General features: G+C 55.5%; 1 protein-coding gene across 2 annotated transcripts in view; it reads right to left on the bottom strand.

Annotated features, from left to right (window-relative positions):
* Window positions 1-20,319, bottom strand: part of PTPRU (protein tyrosine phosphatase receptor type U) — a 67,702-nt gene that overhangs the window by 34,526 nt on the left and 12,857 nt on the right. The window contains exons 2-8 of one of the 2 annotated variants that reach the window (XM_051807085.1): window positions 15,096-15,224; window positions 6,870-7,141; window positions 6,714-6,795; window positions 5,732-5,847; window positions 5,463-5,637; window positions 4,223-4,516; window positions 3,334-3,642 (exon numbers count right to left, since the gene is read on the bottom strand). In XM_051807085.1, the coding sequence (XP_051663045.1) occupies window positions 3,334-3,642; window positions 4,223-4,516; window positions 5,463-5,637; window positions 5,732-5,847; window positions 6,714-6,795; window positions 6,870-7,141; window positions 15,096-15,126 (1,279 nt within the window). In that variant the 5' untranslated portion in view covers window positions 15,127-15,224. Of the gene's footprint in view, window positions 1-3,333; window positions 3,643-4,222; window positions 4,517-5,462; window positions 5,638-5,731; window positions 5,848-6,713; window positions 6,796-6,869; window positions 7,142-15,095; window positions 15,225-20,319 lie in introns of those variants that run through there. The other variant, XM_051807084.1, reaches the window with a different exon arrangement.

Here is a 20,319-nt window from a genome sequence, read left to right as displayed (position 1 = left end):
AATCCCACAGGTACCATTTCCAGCAGCAATTCCCACCCACCATCACTGGCACAACCTGCCCGAGCTCAAAATAAATCAATCCCCTTTTCCCCCACAACTTAAATCCCCCCCAGGAGCCACCAGCACCCTGGGGAGACACTGCCAGCAAGCAGCAACATCCTCACCTGCAGACAGACGTGTCCCAGCCCTCCCCTCTAATTAGCACCAGCACAACAATAACTGTAATCACCGATGGCGATCAGCAGCACCGGGATCGATATCCGCTCCTTTATCGTGGATTTCTCCACGGAGAGGCAACGGCTTGGGAAAGTCCCGCTCCCAAAACACCCCCCCATCTCCTTGAAGAGGGACAGCAGCTCTGCCCCTCTGCTTTGCTTTTTTTTTTTTCTTTTCCCTCACAGCTTTTGTTCGGATCTAATTACGGGGCGGGAGAGAGGGAAGGGAGGGATCTCCTCCCCCACCGTGCAAACACGGCGTTTCCACTTGATTTACAACTTAATTTAATCAGAGGCACTGTGTCCTACACGTGTACACAGGCTCTTATTAAACCCTGGGAAAATTAAGGAAACCTTCAGGGCAGGAATGTGTGTACCTATATATTTTTTTTTATATCTTATAACCCATGCTATATATATAATTATGTATTATTTTCTATCATTATGTATTATATATGACCTGTAGTATATATACAGTTACATCTTATTTTATATTATTATTATATATTGTATCATCATTAAATTATTGTCTAGAGTACAATTTATGTATTATCTTAATATTATAACATATATAGCTTATATATTTATGTATGTAGGTATAGGCATGATACACCAGGTTGAGTCCAGTAGAGGATGCACACAACAGCTTCCAGATGTGCATATACCCCTCTGCCATCCATATATGCACATATTTATATTTATTTATGGATTTATATCTATTTATTTGGGCTTGCAAGCACTGCAAGGGAGAGAACTGGCTCCTCACAGCACCAACACGCTGCAACACACAGGCACCTGGGGTTGAGTTTCATCATTTTGTGTACACAGAACAAAATCTCCAGCTGTGGGTCACCTGCATCCATATGGAGCACTGCAACACCAGCTGGAAAACCTGTGGATCCAGCAGATCCCTCCCTGTGTCCTGCCCATGCACCAGCACGACTTTACCCGGGGTCCAAGAAGATGCTGCGAACAACACCCTTGGTTTGGCTCAGCTGTTAACGCCCCAGAGATGGGGGTTCCAGCCCAGAATCAGGGTTTACCACCTGGGATGTGCATGTGCATCTTTGCAGCCCACCAAAACCAGCCCCAGCTCTGCACCAGCAGATGCTGCCACCAAAACTGGCCTCGCGCCAAAATAAACCACAATTAAGGGTCCTGTGATTAATGAGCCTTCAGCACCTTGGCTTAATTGCACGGGTGGCTGCTCATCACCCAGTTCTAGGAGCAAAACTCCTTCTCCTCCTCCCAGGCAGGCAGGGAGATGCTGTGCCAAGCCCACGTGGAATAAAGGCCATATATCCATAGGTGGATATCCATGGATCCATCTCAAGGAGGCCACATGTACCCACGGCCCCAAGTTCAATCCAAGGGGGAAGCCACCAGCCCCAGTTAATCGAGGCACAGGGAAAAGCAGCTGGAGTGATTACAGTACAGCAAAAAGACATCTGGAGCTCCTGTATTAATATTCCATCAGAAAACAGCTGGAGCAGTCACAGCCCGGTGAGAACAGCTGGAGCAATCAGAGCTGGGAAAGGAACCATGGGGAGGGAGGTGCCCCTGGAGGGGCAGGCTGGGAGCTGGGGATGTGGAAAGTGCTGCTGTGCAGAGGAGGGTGCTGGATTTAGGATTTGCAGATGAAAACGGGACTTGGAGACACTTCAGGTTTCTTCAGACACTTCAGTCCCGCTCCAGCTCTGGAGGTTTTGCTTTCCAGCCTGGGAAACAGGAGGGACGAGCATCACACACACATTTTGGTGGGTCCCAAATCACGGAGAGTCCCATGCAGGGGAATTCCACGGAAGGCTTCTCCTCAGGGGGTCTGGAGCCAGTCTTTTGCAGTTATCAGTTCTTCCACCTTAATTGCTGATTCTTCATGCTAAAAAAAGTGCTTTGGAGATTAATTCTGGTTTTGTTTAACACGTGGCTCTGGGAGAGCCGGGGATGCTCCTGGTGCTCAGCACCCAGCATCCACCCAGGGCTGCAGCAGCTCCTTGCACCCACACAAGCCCCCACGGAGCAGGATGAGGCCCCCTGGCCCCACCAGCCATGAGAGGGGCAGCTCTGCCCCTGTGGGGGCTGCCCAACTGCCCCTGAAGGGGCATCACAGCACACGGGGGAGATCCCTGTGGGGCAGCAAAGAGGATGTGACAAGCAGGAGTCACCAGTGGGAGAGGCCAGCCCTGGATGTGGCCTGTCACTGATGGGTGGCACCAGACACACAGAGCCAGCCCTGTCCTGTGCCTCCTGCCATATCCACTGCTCTCCAGAGCCCAAGTGACCCAAACACTGCTGATGGAGAGACGCAGTGCAGGTAAGGCCAGACCTGGGAGACCTGCACAGTGGCCCCAGCTCCAGGACAGCCTTGGAGAAGATTCCAAAACAATGGAGCAATGGAGCCTCCAGCGAGGACATCACCCCACTCAGGTGCTGGCAGCAGGGACCCAACCCCGGGGCACAGCCAGAACAGGGGGAAAACAACAGCTCAGCCTCTCAGGAGCAATGCTGTGCCAAAAAACAAGGGCCCTGATCACCACAGAGCTCATCTGCACAACCTGAACTTGCTCCAGGGCAAACTGAACTGGGGAAGAGCACTGGGGGAGCCAAGTAAAGCTGCTCCTGCCTTGGTTAACAGCTCTCTCCCAGGAATTCAGCAGTGCTGGATCCATCAGCGACCAAGCAGATAAAAGACGTTACCTAAGTACAAAACATTAATTGTTTTAATTGCTGTTATTATCACTACCAGGCTTTGGTTCCCAATAAGGGATGAGTGAGGAGGCTTGTGCTGGGAGGAGCTGGGCATCAGCCAACTCTCACACCCTCCACCAGACCGGGCATGGGTCAAACTCCACTCCGAGGCCGAGGGCAGTGTGTCTGCAGTGACACCCCCATCCAGCCCCCAAGCACTTCCCTTCCCCAACCACCACCAATGCCCCTTTCTCTCACCTCCCCCTGCGCAGCCCTGAGGCTGCAACACCTTTTTCACTTCCCTGTAAGTTCAATGCCACAGGAGATATTCCCACCCTGGGCTGAGAGCCCACCACAAGAAACACACTGATAGTTCAACAGCCACAGAGTCCCATTTCTGGGGGTGGGGCACCTCCCTGAGCGGACTCACCATCCTCATCGGTCTGAAAAACCACCTCCTTGCCCTCCTTGCGGCCCTCGGGGTTGGAGAGGATGAGCTTGACGTGGATGTTCTTGTAGGGCAGCAGGTTTTTGATGGTGTAGCGGTTGGCGTTCCGCTCCATCTTCACGCACTCCTGGAAGGTCTGGTTGTGGCCGCTGCCCACGAAGTAGCGGTAGCAGAGCGAGACGGTGTAGGTGTGGCAGCGGGTCAGGTTGTAGCCCAGTGGCTCCCACTGCAGTGTCAGCTGCCTGGACTGGATCTCGGAGAAAGCCAGGCCTTTGGGGGCCCTCATGGGCTCTGCGTGGGAAGAGACGGGGAGAGATGAGCGAGGAAGAAAAACGTCTCATGGATTTATGTGCATTGTCAGGGAAAACCCTTCTACAGGGGTGAGTGCAGAGAGCAACCCTGGCCCCAAAACTGGGACCAGCCCCAGCACAGGATGCTGCTGCCCTGCAGACAGGGCTAGGCACATCACTGGGTCTCACAGCCACCAACACTGCAGGGACAGCAGCCCCCATGGGCTCATCCCTTCCCTGAGGAGGTGAAGTCGGGCACCAGTTCCACCGGGAGCACCTACCCTATGAGCAGCCCCAGATAACCAGATAGAGAGGCCATGGGAGCCCTTCTGTTCTCACCAAGCCCCTTTCAGGCTCTTGAAAGGAGGAGAGTGCCATCCCTGGGAAGCTTAATTAGCTCTAATTGGCGTGAAGGGAGAAGTCGGCGCTAACGAGGAGACAAGTTCCTCTGCCAACACATGCACGTGGGTGGCTTGGATTAATGGCAGTGAACATCCTTCCACGCCCACGGGTGGTGGGAAGGGCTGGGGGTGGCAGGGGACCTCTCCCAAAGCCGCCCTGGGTGGCCCCGTGGGACCCACCTGCGCACTTGGTGCGGCTGATGAGGGGCGGCCCCGGTTTGCCGGTGCCCCCCTCGCCGGGCCGGGTGAGCAGGACGCTGATCTCATACTCGGTGTCCGGGTCCAGGTGCCAGAGCTTGTAGGTCTGCATGTTGACAGCGTGCACCTCCGACCAGGGCCCCGAGGTCATGCGGTACTCGATCTCCTTGCGCACGATGGGGCCGTCGCCGATGATGGAGTTGGTGTTGAGCTGGATGATGAGGTAGGTGGAGCCGGCCCGGAGCAGCTGGGGGGGTGCAATGGGTGTGGGGGGCTCTGGAAGAGAACAGAGAAGGGGCAGGTGGAGCGTCCCCCTCCAGAAGCAGCTCCCAGAGCCAGGCCAACGCTGGCACAACCACGGCCGCCACAATTTTATTGTTGACTCGTTACAGCTGACACATCCCAAACATCTCTTCCCACACAAACCGACCACATTCAGTCTGCAAAAAAGAAGGCTTAGGCATGACCTAATTGTGGTCCTCCAGTGCCTGAAGGGCCTACAAAAAAGATGGAGAGGGACCTTTTACAAGAGCCTGGAGTGACAGGACAAGGGAGAATGGCTTCACACTGACAGAGAGTAGGTTTAGATTGGATATTAGGAAAAAATTCTTTACTCTGGGAGTGGTGAGACCCTGGCACAGGTTGCCCAGAGAAGCTGTGGATGCCCCATCCCTGGAAGTGTTCAAGGCCCTGGATGGAGCTGTGAGCAACCTGATCTAGTGGAAGGTGTCCCTGCCACGTGGAGTGGAACAATTAGAGCTTTAAGGTCCCTTCCAACCCAAACCGTTCCATGATTCATGCTGAAAAGCACGGGACAAACTCGGATTCCCCACCCAGAGGACGTGGGGATCGACACCAAAGTACAGGAGGGCACCAGCTAGTCCTCAAACTTCAGCCTGTGCATGTGCCCTCAGTGAGGCTTTAACAGCTGCAATAGGGTTTCATCTGATCAAACCTTAATTATCTTTATGAGATACACAGCCCAGCGTGGTGCCACACAGTTTCACCATAATTAATTAATTCCCACCTACTGCAATCAAAAATAAATCATCTCAGGCCACCAGCAAAGGCAGTTTCCTGGTTTTTATGATGCAAAGTCTGTGTGTAGCAAGAAGAAACTGCGATCCCACTGCCCCGGGCATCCCACCTTCCTCCTCCTCTGCCAGCAGCAGAGCAGGGACGGCCCATCCGTGACCCAGAGACCCAACAGCACATCACCCACCTTTGACGATGAGCTCGGCGAAGTTGGAGACCCCCGAGCCCCGGCTGGACTGGGTGACACAGCGGTACAGATCCTGCTGCGCCTTGGACACCTCGTCCAGCTGGAAGGTGGCCAGGAAGCGCCGGTGGCTGATGTGCTTCACCGAGGCGGCGGGGACCGCCTGGCCGCTCTGCCTCTGCGCCACGGGAGAGACCAGACGTCACTGCAGGCACGCCCAGGGCCACCAGACGTTGTCCCCAGGTCGGGGTTTTACCAGGAGCACCCCTCACCTGCATGAGGAAGCGCTCGGCCTCGGACGCCTTCCCGGCGGCCACGCACTGGAAGGTGGCGTTTTGCCCCGCGTTCACCTCCACGTCGCCCAGGCGGGAGAAATGAGGGGCTTTGGCTGCCAGAGGGCACAAGGGAGAGGTGACAAAGCGGCCGAGCTCTGAGGGGATCCTCAAAAAAAAAATCCCACCATGCCCAAAAAACCCACCCGGGATGTCGTGGCTGGGGCCGAGCTCCAAAACCCCAGTCCCGAAGCCTCGAGCTTTACCGGGTGTTTTACAGATGTTTAGACTCCAAGAGTTCACCCACGTGAACTTTTCCAGAGCCTTCAGCTCTTTGATACCTTGAATTCAGGTAAAGAGAAAAAGCCACAGACTTTTTCCCAGGAGACTTCTTTTTATTTAGTGAAAAAAACCAAGCATTTTGGCAAAAGGTTTTACAGGAGTACCAACCAACCAAGGAGAAGCATTACACCAAAGCACCCAGCAAACACCAGCTTCAGCTCAGAGTCAAGAATTTGTTCCTGTCTCCGTACAGCCAGTGTCCCAGGGAGGGATGCACCCTCTGGCATCCCTGCCAGAGGCAGGCTCTGGGGTTGATAGAGAGGGGCAGGTCTCTGGAAGAAGTAAGTGGCGAACCCCAAGAGCCAATGTGTTGGGACAGCCTGGGATTTTGGGTTCCAACCGGTCTGGGTGGACCCTCTTGACGGGAACACTCAAGCCCCATGTTCAGTCTGTGCTTTTCCAAGGTTTTATAAAAACAAAAGCAACGTTGGAGCTGGCAGGGATGGGGATGGAGATGGAGAAAGGAGCCTCAGGGGTGCCCAGGGGATGGAGCTCCACCAGCCCAGGTGACAACAGGACACCCAGGCTGCACCCGGCCTTAGTCCACCAGCTCTCTCCAGGATCACCCCAACGGGCACCAGGACACCAGCACCCACCTCCCCACTGCCACCCCCCTCGAGCCCCACCCCCTGGCACTCACAGCACGGATAATTCAGGAGCAGAATGTCATCCAAGCCGAGGTACCCCCTGCGCTCGCCGGACACCACCGCCTCGAACAGGACCTGCGGCACCAAACACTGCAGTCACCCGTGGCCAGGGGGGCTGAGGGGGGGGCTGGAGGTCTGCTGGGGCTCACCTGGTACTCACTGGGCCAGAACAAGCTGACAGCCAGTTCTGCCTGGTGCCACTGGCGGCCGTGGGAGCCCGAGGCGTTCCAGACGGCGCTGCCCACCGGGCCCCCCGTGACCCGCACGTAGGCACTGAGGGTGCCGGGGCTGTGCCCGTCCCGGCTGTACATGAAGTAGCTGAACTGCAGGCAGTGGGTGTCATTCTCGCTCAGGGCCTGGAAAAGCAGGTGAGCTTTCTGGCCTGGAGCGTGCTGGGAGGAGTTCACCATCAGGTAGGAGCCTGCGGAGGGAGGGAGAAGAGGGAGAGCGTGGAGTAACTAGGAAATGGTGAAGGGCCTGGAGATGAAGCCATAGGAGGAGCAGCTGAGGGCACTTGGTGTGTCCAGCTGGAGCAGAGCAGGCTGAGGGCAGAGCTCAGGAGAAGTTGCAGCTCCTCCCGAGGGGCAGCTCCAATCTCTGCTCTGGGGGAGCAGGGACAGCACCCAGGGAATGGCTGGAGCTGTGTCAGGGCAGGCTCAGGTTGGATCTCAGGCAAAGGTTCTTCCCCCAAGGCTGGATGGGCACTGCCCAGGCTCCCCAGGGCAGTGGGCACAGCCCCAAGGCTGCCAGAGCTGCAGGAGGGTTTGGACAACACTCTCAGGGACAGGGTGGGATTGTTGGGGTGTCTGTGCAGGGCTGGGGGTTGGACTGGATGATCCTTGGGGGTCCTTGTCCAGGTCAGAGGATTCTATGATTTTAATCCCCCTGTTCCACACCTCCTGAGCTTTGCCAGCAGGGATGGAGGAGGTGGAGGATGTGGGATCACAAAGATGCTCATGTTCCCCAGGACAGTGGTCCATGCCCTGGGGGATGTGCAGGACAGGATGGAGTCTGTTGGATGTGGGCAGCAGCAGGACACTGAGATGGAACCTGGCTACTGGACGAGGAGGAAAGGACTGGACCAGCTGCCTCCAGGATAACCTGCCCCCTCTTCCCAGGGCACCGGGGTCAGGAATGGCTTCGATGGCACCAGAGACCCTCCACCTGCTGCCCTTTAATTCTCACAGCTTCAGCTGCGTCAGTCCCCCTCCCCAGCCGGGCCCCAGCTGTGTCATTCCCATTCCCAGCTCCTCCCATCGTTTACCACGCAGTTGTTGCCGAGTTTAAACTGTGCACAGCAGGGGGAGAAAGCTCGTTTGCTTAACGAGTGCAACCATCGCTGCTCTCCGGGATGCCAGGAATGTCATTCCCAGGCCTGCCCCACCACTGGCAGCCACTGGTATCCCACTTCCTGTCCCCCCCACATCCCCAGCAGCAAAGCCAGGAGCCCCCAGTGCAACCCTGAAGCCTTAATTATTGGGGCAGGCAGGTTGAAAATCCCAAAAGGGGATCCCAAAGGCGGCATCATTCCCTGCCCTGCACACTCCAGTCAGGCAGTCTGGAGGCAGGAGGGGGATACAGGAGTCCCAGCTGTCCAGGGGCTGGGGTACAAGGTGGGTGGGACACAGGGAAAATAAGAAGCTGCCCCACCAAATCCTCCCCCTCACCAAAGGCGAGGGGATTATTAATCTCCATTTTAATAACAGCAGGAGCTGTAAGTAGCAAAGCTGGGCCGTTTATCCAAGCCCACCATTGTTTTCTTGACAGTCTGTGCTCCATTATTAATGGCTCTCACCACTGGCTAATTCCAAATCCAGGCACTTCCTCCCATCAGCTCTCACTGAGGAGCTCCAAGAAAAGCCTAATGAAGGCAAAGGGGAATTGTAGGGGAGCCCATCCATCCCCCACAGCATTTGGGATTGCAGGGGGCACTCATTCATCCCCCACAGCATTTGGGATTGCAGAGGGTACCCATCCATTCCCTGCAGCATTTGGGATCACAGGGGCCACTCATCCATCCCCATAGAGTTTGGGATTGTAGGAGGCATTCATCCATCCCCTCCCCATCATCTGGGATCACAGAAGGCACCCATCCACCCCACACAGTATTTAGGATTGCAGAGGACACCCATCCATCTCCCCCAGCATTTGGGATCGTAGGAGGCACTTGTCCATCCCTCCCAGCATTTAGGATCATCCATTCATCCCACACAGTATTTGGGATTGCAGAGGACACCCATCCATCCCCCACAGCATTTGGGACCTGCACCTGAGGGGACCCCAACACACCCAGGGGGTCCCAGCCTCAGCTGGGGTGACACAGTGCCAGGTACCACCCACATCTCCCAGTGCATCCCTCAGGGATGGGAGCTGGGCCAAGGCAAAGAAACCACCCAAAAGGCCAATTTTCCCCGTGTCCCTGACCCACGTGGCCACCTGGCCCCTTGGGGTGGCCACTCAGGGTGAACTAAAAGGATGACAATTCATGTCCCTGGAGCCCAGCACAGCTCATTTCACCGACAGAGGGGAAGGCACCGCGGCCAGACTTCCCTTTTTTCTCCTCTCCTTTCCCCCCAGCAAAATTACTTCTGCTCCAACGAGATCAGCTCCATTTGGTCCAGGCTGTGGCATGTGGGGGGTGACTGCTGACCCCCCCCTCGTGCCAGGGGACATGTCCCAAAGGCCACCTCATTAACGAACTGGCCCTCGTTAACAAACGCAGGCCCTTCCTCCCGCCCTCCCTTCACAAACAAAGAGCCACAGGACCAAAATAAAGAGGCCAAGACTAAAATTAAACCACCGAGGGGTTATTTTAAAAGACACGGAATGCCCATTAAGGCCATCTGGGAGCAGGGATCCACCTGAGCCTCCCTCATCAGACAGGGCTTCCCACACACACAATTTTCCCCCATTAATTCTCTTCCCGGTGTTGCGGCATCGGAAAAAGCAGGTTCCAACTGCTTGCTTTTGTGCTAATTATATCCTCCTCTGCTGTAAATATCTGGACTTTGCTTCAAGCCCAGGGTGTGGGTTGGGTTTGTTTTTTGAAACACAGGAGAAGCAGAGGTACTTGGAACAGCCAGAGGGCAGGGATAGGTGGGATATTGGGAAGGAATCTTTTCCCTGTGAGCGTGGGGAGGCCCTGGCACAGGTTGCCCAGAGAAGCTGTGGCTGCCCCTGGATCCCTGGAAGTGTCCAAAGCCAGGCTGGACAGGGTTTGGAGTGACCTGGGCTAGTGGAAGGTGTCCCTGCCTATAGAGGGGGTGGAACAAGATGACAAGATGGGCTTTAAGGTCCTTTCCAACCTAAACCATTCCATGATTCTATGATTACACTTGTCCCTGCATCCCACGAGGGGCATCTCCTGGCACTGGGAATATCCTGGAGCAGGGAGCTCCAGGCAGAGGTGGCTGGGGGTTACGAACACCCTCAGCAGCCCCTCTCTTTTTTTTTAAAAGAGGATGTTTGTGGTTGTCAGTGAGATTTCTGGGCTGCTTTTTTAATGCACCCCAATAAAACGGCAGCAGAGCCCCACGTGGGTGCTCCCCCAGCAGCACCAGTGCCCAGGGAGCTCTAAAGGCAGCAGGACAGACAAGGTGACAAAAGGGTGACAAGGGGTGACAGCCTGCAGACACAGTCCCACAGCAGGTCCCCAACCTGCTCCTCCCTGGGCTCTTGATCCATCTGGGATGCTGCCAGGCAGCTCCAGGGGATGCTCCCAGGTACCCAAGGACAAGGGGGGCTGCACAGCCCCTCAGAGAGAGATGCAGCAAGGACTTGGGCATTCCCCAAACACCTTCCACTTGTTCCCTGTTAATCCACCAGCACTTCCAGGGATCCCCTCCAAGCCCCCACCCCACTGGGTGCTCAGCACACACCAGGGTCCAGCAGCTTTCCCAGCCAGGGCAAAAGCAGAGCTGCAGCAAAACCTGTGCAAACTGCCAAATTCCAGCTTTTAAAGCTTAGCTTAACTCCTGCCAGCAAAGCTGGAGGCAGGGATGGAGAGGAGGGGTGTCCAAAGGCGGAGGGGGACAGGCAGGACCATTCCCAGCAGCCAGAGGGTTGATGCACTATCCCAGCCAAGGGTTATTTTGGAGCTGTATCCAGATGTTGGCATCACACAGCCAAAATCTGCTCCAAAAACCACGATGAGAGAAACCATTTCCAAACCTCCCGTGAAATGTGAGCTGCAGAAGCAGCCCTGAGGCATCTCCTGGTGGAGACCTCAATCCAAAACAGGATTTGGGTGCACATCAATATCGTGCATCGCTCCTTAAATCCTTCCTCTGATCCTCAGTCTAAGGTTGGTTTGACACCAGAAAGGTCCAGGCGAGCTGTCACCCCCCTTTTGTCACCACAAATAACACATCAGCCCCTCTGTGCCCCCCCCCCATCTCAGCTGCAGCAATGTATTATATTTTCACTTTCAGGTTTGCTTTTAGAAAAGAGCCCAAGTGCTCTGTGGAAAAAAAGAAAAGACTCAAAAAGCACTAAATAATAATAATTCAATCAGATAAATGAAGAGAGAAACAAGGTTCCAGCATTGTTCCCTAAGGAAGACCCAGCAATTTGCTCTGCAGAAGTCAATGATGAGGGTTGAGCTGCAAAACCAGCACAGAGAGCCTTGGACCCTCCCAGCAAATCCTCATGGGGGGTCTCCAGGTAAATTTTCCCACTTGTGGGATCAGATCTTCCTTGGAATTCAAAGCAGGTCTTCGAGGATAAATCAAACCCTCCAATAACCTCAGCCAAGAGCTGGGGAGCAAAGATCTCCCACAGGATTTTCCCCCAGCTCCAGGTGAAGTCCTGCTCACCTGCAGGAAAGGGGCAGCTCTCCCCATCACGCTGCCCATCCCAAGGGTCCTGCCTGCCACTGATCCTTCCAGGAAAAACCCAAACAGCCCTGCAAGAAGAGGAGAGGAGAACCCACTCCCCCTCTGCTTCCCTGTCTCAATGAGTTTTTCCTCCTACAAAACCACTGAGAGATAAAAATAAAGAAAGAAAAGAATAATTCCAAGAGCTCTTGGAAGGCAGTGGAAAGCCAGGCAGGATGACAGGGAGAGGCAGACAAGAGGTGCCAAGGGACCAGGTCTGAGCACTGCAGCATCTGTCTCCAGGAAATCCCGCTGGAAAATGAAGCTGTCAGTGCCTCCACGTGTGTCAGGTCCTTCTCCATCTTAGGGCAGGCACAGGAATCAGGGATTCAATCCCTGCCTCTGCCCTGAGCATCTCCCAGGGAAGCTCCAGCACCAAGAGCTGATCTCCTGTGGCCTTGGACAACCCACAGCAATTCCCCCAGGGAGCCAAAAAAATCAGGCTTCATTTTGCAAGGTTTTTATGGATGTGGAGCAGGAGCTGGTTGGGAAGCAGAGCTGGAGCTGCCAGCTGAAGGAGTGACTCCTTGGAGGGGATGGAGGGACAGCAGAGCTCACCAGGGTGGGGACAACAGCTTGGTCACCCCCCAGCTCAGTGACAGGGCTAGACAGGGACACGGCAGCTCCATGCAGGGCACAGAAACTCTGAGTCACAGAGGGTTTCCTAATGCCACTGAGTTTGGAAGGAAAATCTAGGAAAAACTGCCATTTGAGGGAAAAAACTCACCCATCAAGATGTTGTTTTAGCCCTTCCAGTGCCTGAAGGGGCTCCAGGAGAGCTGGAGAGGGACTGGGGACAAGGGATGGAGGGACAGGACACAGGGAATGGCTTCCCACTGCCAGAGGGCAGGGAGAGATGGGATATTGGGAAGGAATTGTTCCCTGTGAGGGTGGGGAGGCCCTGGCACAGGTTGCCCAGAGAACCTGTGGCTGCCCCTGGACCCCTGGAAGTGTCCAAGGCCAGGTTGGAGGGGGCTTGGAGCAACCTGGGCTAGTGGGAGGTGTCCCTGCCCATGGCAGGGGGTGGAATGAGATGATCTTTAAGGTCCCTTCCAACCCAAACCATTGTGGGATTGCAGCCTCACACCTGCCCTCCCTGGCTCCCCACTGCTCCTTTAAAAAAAAAAAACACCAACAATAAAGAGATAAAAAAAAATAAAAATCACTATTGCAACGTGGGAGAGACCCATCCATCATCTTTAGGTGAAAGAGAGACAGGGGAGAAAAAAAACAAACAAACCAAACAAGAAAGCAAAAGGAAAGCAGGCTGGAAAGGTAGAGGCAGGTGGCCAGCAGCCAGCACCCGCTCCAATAAATCCTCTGCTCCTTGAAACTGGCTGATCTCCAATAAAAACTCATTTTAATCTAAGACCACGAGGCTCCTTTTGAAAGTGCTCCCTGGAGAGGCCCCAGTGCTGCGAAATCCCCCTCAGCCACTGCAGGACCATCAGGCTGCAGGAGCCCCGTGGGTAAAACCACACAAAACCAGGGGCCCTGCACCCACTGGGTGCCCCAGGACCATGGGAAAACAGGATCTACCTGGTATTAGGGGATGAGCATCCCTTTGGGTGTCACTGTCCCTCACCCAGGAGGTTTGGGTGCTCTTCCCAGGGCACCATCCAACCTGGGACAGTCACATCGGCTTCCCCCTGGAGCCTGGAGTTCATTTCCTAAATCCTCTGCATTCCTTTGATCCCCCATCTCTTGCTGAGCCTCAGTTATTTCCTCGAGCAAGGAGAGCAGCCCCCTTCCACTCTCAGCCCCCTGCAAGCCCCCAGGCTTTAAACAGTTCACTGCAGATTTAAATGACAGCTGAAAATCGAGCAGAAAACCCAACTAATGACACGTTTCAGACTCTCCATCACGAGCCACTTCAAGCCCCAGCTCTGCTTCCCCCCTCTCTGCCCAGGGACAAACCCCCCCTGGACACACACCAATTAGGACAGTGCAGTTTAAAGCAATTATTTAGAAAACCATCAAAGCAGTCCCACAGGCAGGCTGAGGGTCGTTTGCCCTCACCCAGCACCCAGGACATGCCAGTGGGGACGGGATGGAAGGAAAAGGTGATGGGAAAAGGTAAAGGAAGAGGAGAGTTAGCGGAGGGGAAAAGCCAAATTAAGCCCTGGCATGAACAAGGCACAGGATAAACAGCTGGAGGCAGATTGGTGGAGCAGAAAAGAGTTTTCTATAAAGCAGGTGATATTTTAATAAATAAAAAAAGGTTGTTTTTAGTGTCGAGCCCTAAACCAGCTCTCCTCTTTCTGCCCATCCTCAGCACAGGACCAGCCCTCCAGGCTGGGCAGGAGATGGAGCCTCAGGACCAGGCAGGAGCCAGCAGTCCCAAAAACAAGGAGCATCCCAAGCCCAGTGCATCTCACAGAGCAAATGGGTTCAGGGACAACTCAAGGGGGTCACGGGGGGACAGATCTGGGAGCAGGGAGCAAGTAAAGCCCCCAAATGCCACCCAGGCATGATGACCACATCATCCTCATGGGAGAGGGGAGCTCCCCATGGCTGCCTGGCTGGCTCTGCTCCCCCAGCCTGGCCATTAGAGAGGAGATGGACTCAGAAAATAACAAAAAAACAGCTTAAAAGCAATGAGATTTATAAAAAAAAAAGTCCATTTGCATTTTCTTCCTTTACAGTTCCCAAGATGCCTCGGAGATGCCTCCAACTCCAAGCCCTTCCCTGCACTTGAAAGAGCCAGAAACATGTTGTATCCCCCTTTTCCACATCTCCCAGAGGTGGGAATTTCTCATGAGCCTGCAGGAGACAACAGTGAGGGAAGAGCAGGCATTGGCTGCAGATCCCAGGCACGGAGAGCAGCTCCAAGGGTGCCCCTTTAGGAGGGGATCTGGGTGCATCCTGGCTGCCAGCAGCTGCAGAGGAGGAATTTGGTGTCACTGGAGATGCTGCCAAGAGCCATGGGAAGTGTGGAAAGCCACTTGAGCTGCTGCAGGCTGGGAGACAGGGGACATCCCAGGCAGAGGGGACATCCCAGGCAGAGGGGACATCTCAGGCAGAGGGGACATCCCAGGCAGAGGGGACATCCCCCACACAGCCCTCAGCCAGACCAGGGCAGCCAACCCAGCCATGGCAGAGGTCACATGGAGAGGGAGAAAAGCTGGGAATCTTTGCTTTCCACCCCAAAACCACATCCAGACAGATGACAGGCCCAGGTTGGGGGTGGCACGGCAGGGACATGGAGGCACCTGGAGCCACACAGTGTCCCTGTCCCTGCTGGGCTGTTAGATCCCTCCTCCCCCAGCAGCAACAGGGTCCCACCTTCCCTGTCCCCAAGTGTCACCCTCCCCCAGGGACACACACATCCTGCCTTGCTGTGCTGAGGACCGACACAGCTCATCACACCACACCCACCCTGCCCACACAAGCCAAGCCTAAATTTAAATTCCAAGCAGGAATTAAAGCAGGAGAGGACACAGGCCAGCCCTGGTGTGCAGGACAGAGGTCCCCAGGGACACGGGGGGCACCAGGACTCACCGTGAGGCAGGTCAGGCGTCAGGTGAGGCATCAAATAGCTCCGGATCAGCTCCCACTCGAAGTCATCCTCCTCCCCCTGGCTGTACTCGCACTGGTTCGGGTCACTGTCCTCCTCAAAGGTGCAGCCAGCTGTGGGGAGAGTCCTGTCAGTGCCTGCTGAGACCCCCCAGAGCCACTGCTCCCTCCCCAGAAGCCCCCCCAGGGCGGTGTCCTGCCCCCCAGAATGCAGGGGGACTCAGACATCCCCCCCTGTGAGCAGGGGATGGTGCTGAGTGCTGCCACTGCCCCACTGCTCCCAGTCACTGCCCCACCAGTGCAATGAGCTGGCAGGTCTCAGCTCCCAGGGATGCCTCAGCCCTGGGAGCAGGATGCAGCTCCCAGCTTTGCTTCCCAGGGGGTGGTCACTGTACCAGGGGTTTCTCCCCCAAAAAAAGGCACTGGGCTGTGGTGGCCACACGAAATTCCTGCTTTGGCCCCAGCCCTCTGCCTGTGGACCCACCTTGGACTCTTTGGGGTCTGCCCATGGCCCAACACGAGGGTGGCAGGTCTGAGCAGGGACCTCCAACACCCTACAAATGCCCCACTGAGCCCCCCCAGCTGTGGGACAGTGCTGCTGAGTCCTTTTATAAGTTATATTTTATTAGATATTTATCTGCTGGGGGTTGGGGTTGTTTTTTACCCTTTGCAGAGGCAAAAGCCAGGCACCACCTCCCTGGCCCACAAGGTGCTTGGCTGAGCATTTAAATGGAATTTAAATGGAGTACTGGGAGTAAATCTAAAAGGTCACTTGTCCCCACGATAGGTGACATGGAGAGAGCTCCCCATGCTGCATCCAGCCTTCCCATATTCCTGCATCCCACATTCCAGCCTCTCCATCCTTTATCCAGCTGCCCTCACCATCCCACAGCCAGCCACCTGCAACATCCCACATTCCAGAACCCCCATCCTGCATCCAGACCCCCCTGTCACCGTGAATCCAGCCCTCCATCCTGCATCCAGACACTCCCAGCATCCCACATTCCAGCCCCCCCATCTTCCCATATCCAGCCATCCCCATCATCCCACGTTCCAGCCCCCTCATCCTGCATCCAGCCTCTGTCCTTCATCCAGCTGCCCTCATCATCCCACATCCAGCCACCTGCAACATCCAAATCCAGCCCTCCATATTCCTGCATCCCACATTCCAGCCTCTCCATCCTTTATCCAGCTGCCCTCACCATCCCACAGCCAGCCACCTGCAACATCCAAATCCAGCCCTCCATATTCCTGCATCCCACATTCCAGCCTCTCCATCCTTTATCCAGCTGCCCTCACCATCCCACAGCCAGCCACCTGCAACATCCCACATTCCAGCCCCCCATCCTGCATCCAGACACATCCATCATCCCACATTCCAGCTCCCCCATCTTCCCACATCCAACCAGGATGTGGGGGGCTCATCCTGCACCCAGATACCCCCATCATCCCTCATCCATCCCCCCTGACATCCCACAACCGGCCTCTCCATCCCACATCCAGCCTTGCCCATCATCCCACATCCATCCAGCCCTGGAGCTCCGGCTTTGTCCGTGGGGCCGCAGGGGGCTGGGTCATTAACACAGACCCTTTGTCCCATTAAACCCCCTGGGTCATTAACACAGACCCTTTGTCCCATTAAACCCCCTGGGTCATTAACACAGACCCTTTGTCCCATTAAACCCACCATTACACCGGACCGGGGAACCAGCGCTAATTAACGGGGCCCCTGGGGCTGACTGGGGGTGTCCTGGGGCTGACTGGGGGGGTCCTGGGATGACGGGGGGGGCCCTGGGGCTGACTGGGGGGGTCCTGGGATGACGGGGGGGGGCCCTGGGATGACGGGGGGGGCCCTGGGCTGACTGGGGGGCTGGGGCTGACTGGGGGGGTCCTGGGCTGACTGGGGGGGTCCTGGGGCTGACATGGGGGGATCCTGGGGCTGACATGGGGGGATCCTGGGACTGACAGGGGGGCTGGGGCTCACAGGGGGGGCCCTGGGCTGACAGGGGCGGCCCTGGGCTGACAGGGGGGGTCTGGGGCTGACTGGGGGGATCCTGGGGCTGATTGGGGGGGTCCTGGGCTGACTGGGGGGCTGGGGCTGACTGGGGGGGTCCTGGGATGACTGGGGGGGTCCTGAGATGACAGGGGGGGGGGCCTGGGGCTGACAGGGGGGTGGCCCTGGGCTGACAAGGGGCCCCCGGGCTGACCAGGGCAGGCGTGTTCAAAAAGCCCTGAGCAAGCGGAACGAACAAAGGGCAAACATCCCCTAACGGGAGGGCAGGAAAGCGGAGCCGGGCCAGGGGATTATTTCTGCTGGGTTTTTTTTCCCCGTTTTATCCCAAATTACATCAGTAATTCCCCCAGCACCACCCGGGGATTGGCCGGTTAATGGCCTCGCTGCTGCCGACAAGGGCTGTGCCTCCCCGTGCTGGGGGATGCTTGGATGCATCGCTCAGACAAACACGAGTCCAAACACCAAGGGGGAAAAAAAAGCCCGTAAAACGCCCAGAAAGCGACAATCCCCAACTCTTTTACATATCTTTGGAGCTCTCCCTCCTCTTTGCGCTAATATTTTTAAAGCACCGAGGGCGCGCCCCAGCTCCGTCGCACCAGCTGCTTTTTTTTTTCCCTCTCGGAACCGTAAGAAACCTCTCTTTGAGAAAACAGAAAGCGAGTCCTCTCCTGTTCGTACGCCTGGAGGCACCGAGACATCACAGCTTTCTTCCCAACCCTTCCCGAAACGGAGCGTCTGCCCAGCCCACGTGCGGGATGTGCCCCCGCACTGCAGCCCCCGGGTCCTCAGCTCTCGCCACGAGACGCGTCGGATTCGAGAGAGAGAGAATCTGAAACTTGGCTGCACTTTCCCCAACGGGAGGAGGGAAAAAAAAAAAAAAAAAAAAAAAGCACAAATCTGTCAAACTTTCCCGGGAAGGGAAGGAAACAAAATAAATTTCAAAATAAAACAGTGTCAGAGACTTAAGTGCCAAGTGATTTAAAAGAGAAAAGAAAGAAGAAGAAAAAAAAAGCCTGAGTGTTTCTTTCCAAGATCTGCTCTGGAGCGGGATATTCTTGGAGGCAGAAATTTGTTCTTGGGGTTGTTTGTTGTTTTTTTTTTTTTGGTCTGAGAAACCAGAGAGGAGACAAACAGCGCTCCAGGCTGGCAGAGACACAGGGAAAAGTGGTTCCTTCACCCCCAATAAACTATCCTCAGCTGCTGAAAACATCCAGGGAGATGCAGCCCAGGAGGAGGAGGAGGAAGGGACATCTCCCCACCCAAATCCCACTGCCACCAACCCACCCCGTGCCTCAGTTTCCCCACTGCTCCATCCCCCCCCAGCAGGACCCTGGGCCACCCACAAGACTCCAGAAGTTTAAAATGCAATTATGGAGTAGATATTTTGCTGGCAGAGGCACAGCTGGCCAAGCCCATCCGTCTCCCTCCCCGGACAGGTTTATTGCTCAGTGCTTTTCCCAGCACGAGCCTTCCCTCCCATCCACGGCACAAAACCAGGGCAGCTCCACTGGCCACTCCATCTCCCTGACTAATTTGTCTGTGATTTGTATACACGGGGAAAAAATCCAAAGGGTTTGGCAGAGCCTTGGTTTCCATGAGCTATGGGATGCTCCTGGCGCTGTCTCTCTCCCCCATCCAAGGACAGGGCTGGGCAGGAGCAGGTTCTCCTTCCCCATCAATAAGATTAAGGGCATAAAAATTAACACCTGAGCAATTAAATGCCGACAGCCCAGCTCCAAGGGTGGCTGGGGGTGAAGGCAAAGGGGAGAAACCCAGAGCAGAGGGTAAAGAATTAAGGTTTCACCGACGTGTTTGCAAGGAGGGCAGGGAGACCGGAATCTGAAATACCTGTCTGCAGCAACAGAAGGGTTTTATATCCATCCTAAGGGCTGAGGGAGCAGGATGAGATTACTCTGGGTGTGGATATGCCCTAAAAATCACCAGGAGGAAACAAGGAGCCCCCAGTTCCCTGTGCTGGCTCAAGGCCAGGGTGACAGCAGCTCGGGGCGGGGAGGTGAAGGAGTGAGGGAGGTGTGATCTGAACACCAGAGCAGCTAAAAATACTGCAGGGAGCTGCTGGTCTGCTCCTGGAGGGGTGTTGTGTGTCCAAGACAAAGCCTGAACACCCCTAAATCACCCCAAATCCAGAGCCTGCCCCATGCATGACAGGCATCCCATGCCAAGGATGAGATGTACCCATTAAACACCCTAAATAAACAAAACCCCTGTGGTGTGTCCAGGCAGTGGGGAGAAGAGGGATGAGTTCCAACGTGGGGGTTAAACACCAGACAGACCGAAATTTTTAAAAAGGAAAGGAAAAAAGAGGTGGTTTGAGGGATTTGCCATGGAGATGGGCACCAGTGCTGCTCAGCCTCCTCCCCTGGTACTGCTGCCACCCCACTCCAGGCACCACTGCCACCTCCACGGCACCATCACGTGCCCAAGCAGAAGGCAGCAGAGGGACAAGCACTAACACAGGGGTTAAACACCAGATGAAGCAAAATTATTTAAAAAGAAAGTCAAAAAAAGATGGCTTGAGGGGTTTGCCAGGGCGCCTGGTACCAGTGCTGCTCAGCATCCCCCTGGGTACCACCACAGTGGGCAGAGGGGAGCAGAACACGAAGGTTAAACGCCAGATGAGCTAAATTTTCTTAAAAAGAGAGAAAAAGAGGCAGTTTACTGGATTTAGCAGGGAGAAGGGCCCTGCTGCCACCCAGCACCCCTTGGGAACCGCTGCCACCCAGCATCCCCCTCCACAGGGATGGAGAGGAGGAAAGGCAGGGAGGAAAGCACAGGGATTCACAAAGGAGAGGGAGGAAAAGAAAGACCAGAGAGCCAAGCACAAAGGACAGCATCTAATTAATTCTCCATGGCCACCGAGGAACGTGGCCGCCTGCCCACAGCCCAGCCCGAGCTCTTTCATCCGCCGGGGCCCCGCTCCTCTCGCTTCAAAGTTAATTACACACTTAAACCTTTCCTGTTTAACCTCCTGCACCCTGGGACTTGCTCCACGGGCTTCTCTTTTCTTCCACGGAGCAGCCTTGAAAAGGCTCCTGTGCCAAAGGGCAGCCCAGCACCATCCACGATGGGATCACAGCCCAGCACCATCCACGATGGGATCACAGCACCATCCAGGATGGGATCCCAGCCCAGCACCATCCACAATGGGATCCCAGCACCATCCAGGATGGGATC

This window comes from Manacus candei, unplaced genomic scaffold (genome assembly GCF_025592945.1).
Source record: "Manacus candei isolate 608988 ecotype Guabito, Panama unplaced genomic scaffold, ASM2559294v1 h1tg000070l, whole genome shotgun sequence".
Lineage (NCBI taxonomy): Eukaryota > Metazoa > Chordata > Aves > Passeriformes > Pipridae > Manacus > Manacus candei.
The sequence above is the reverse complement of the archived record's forward strand: the minus strand, read 5'-3'. Positions and strand labels throughout refer to the sequence as shown.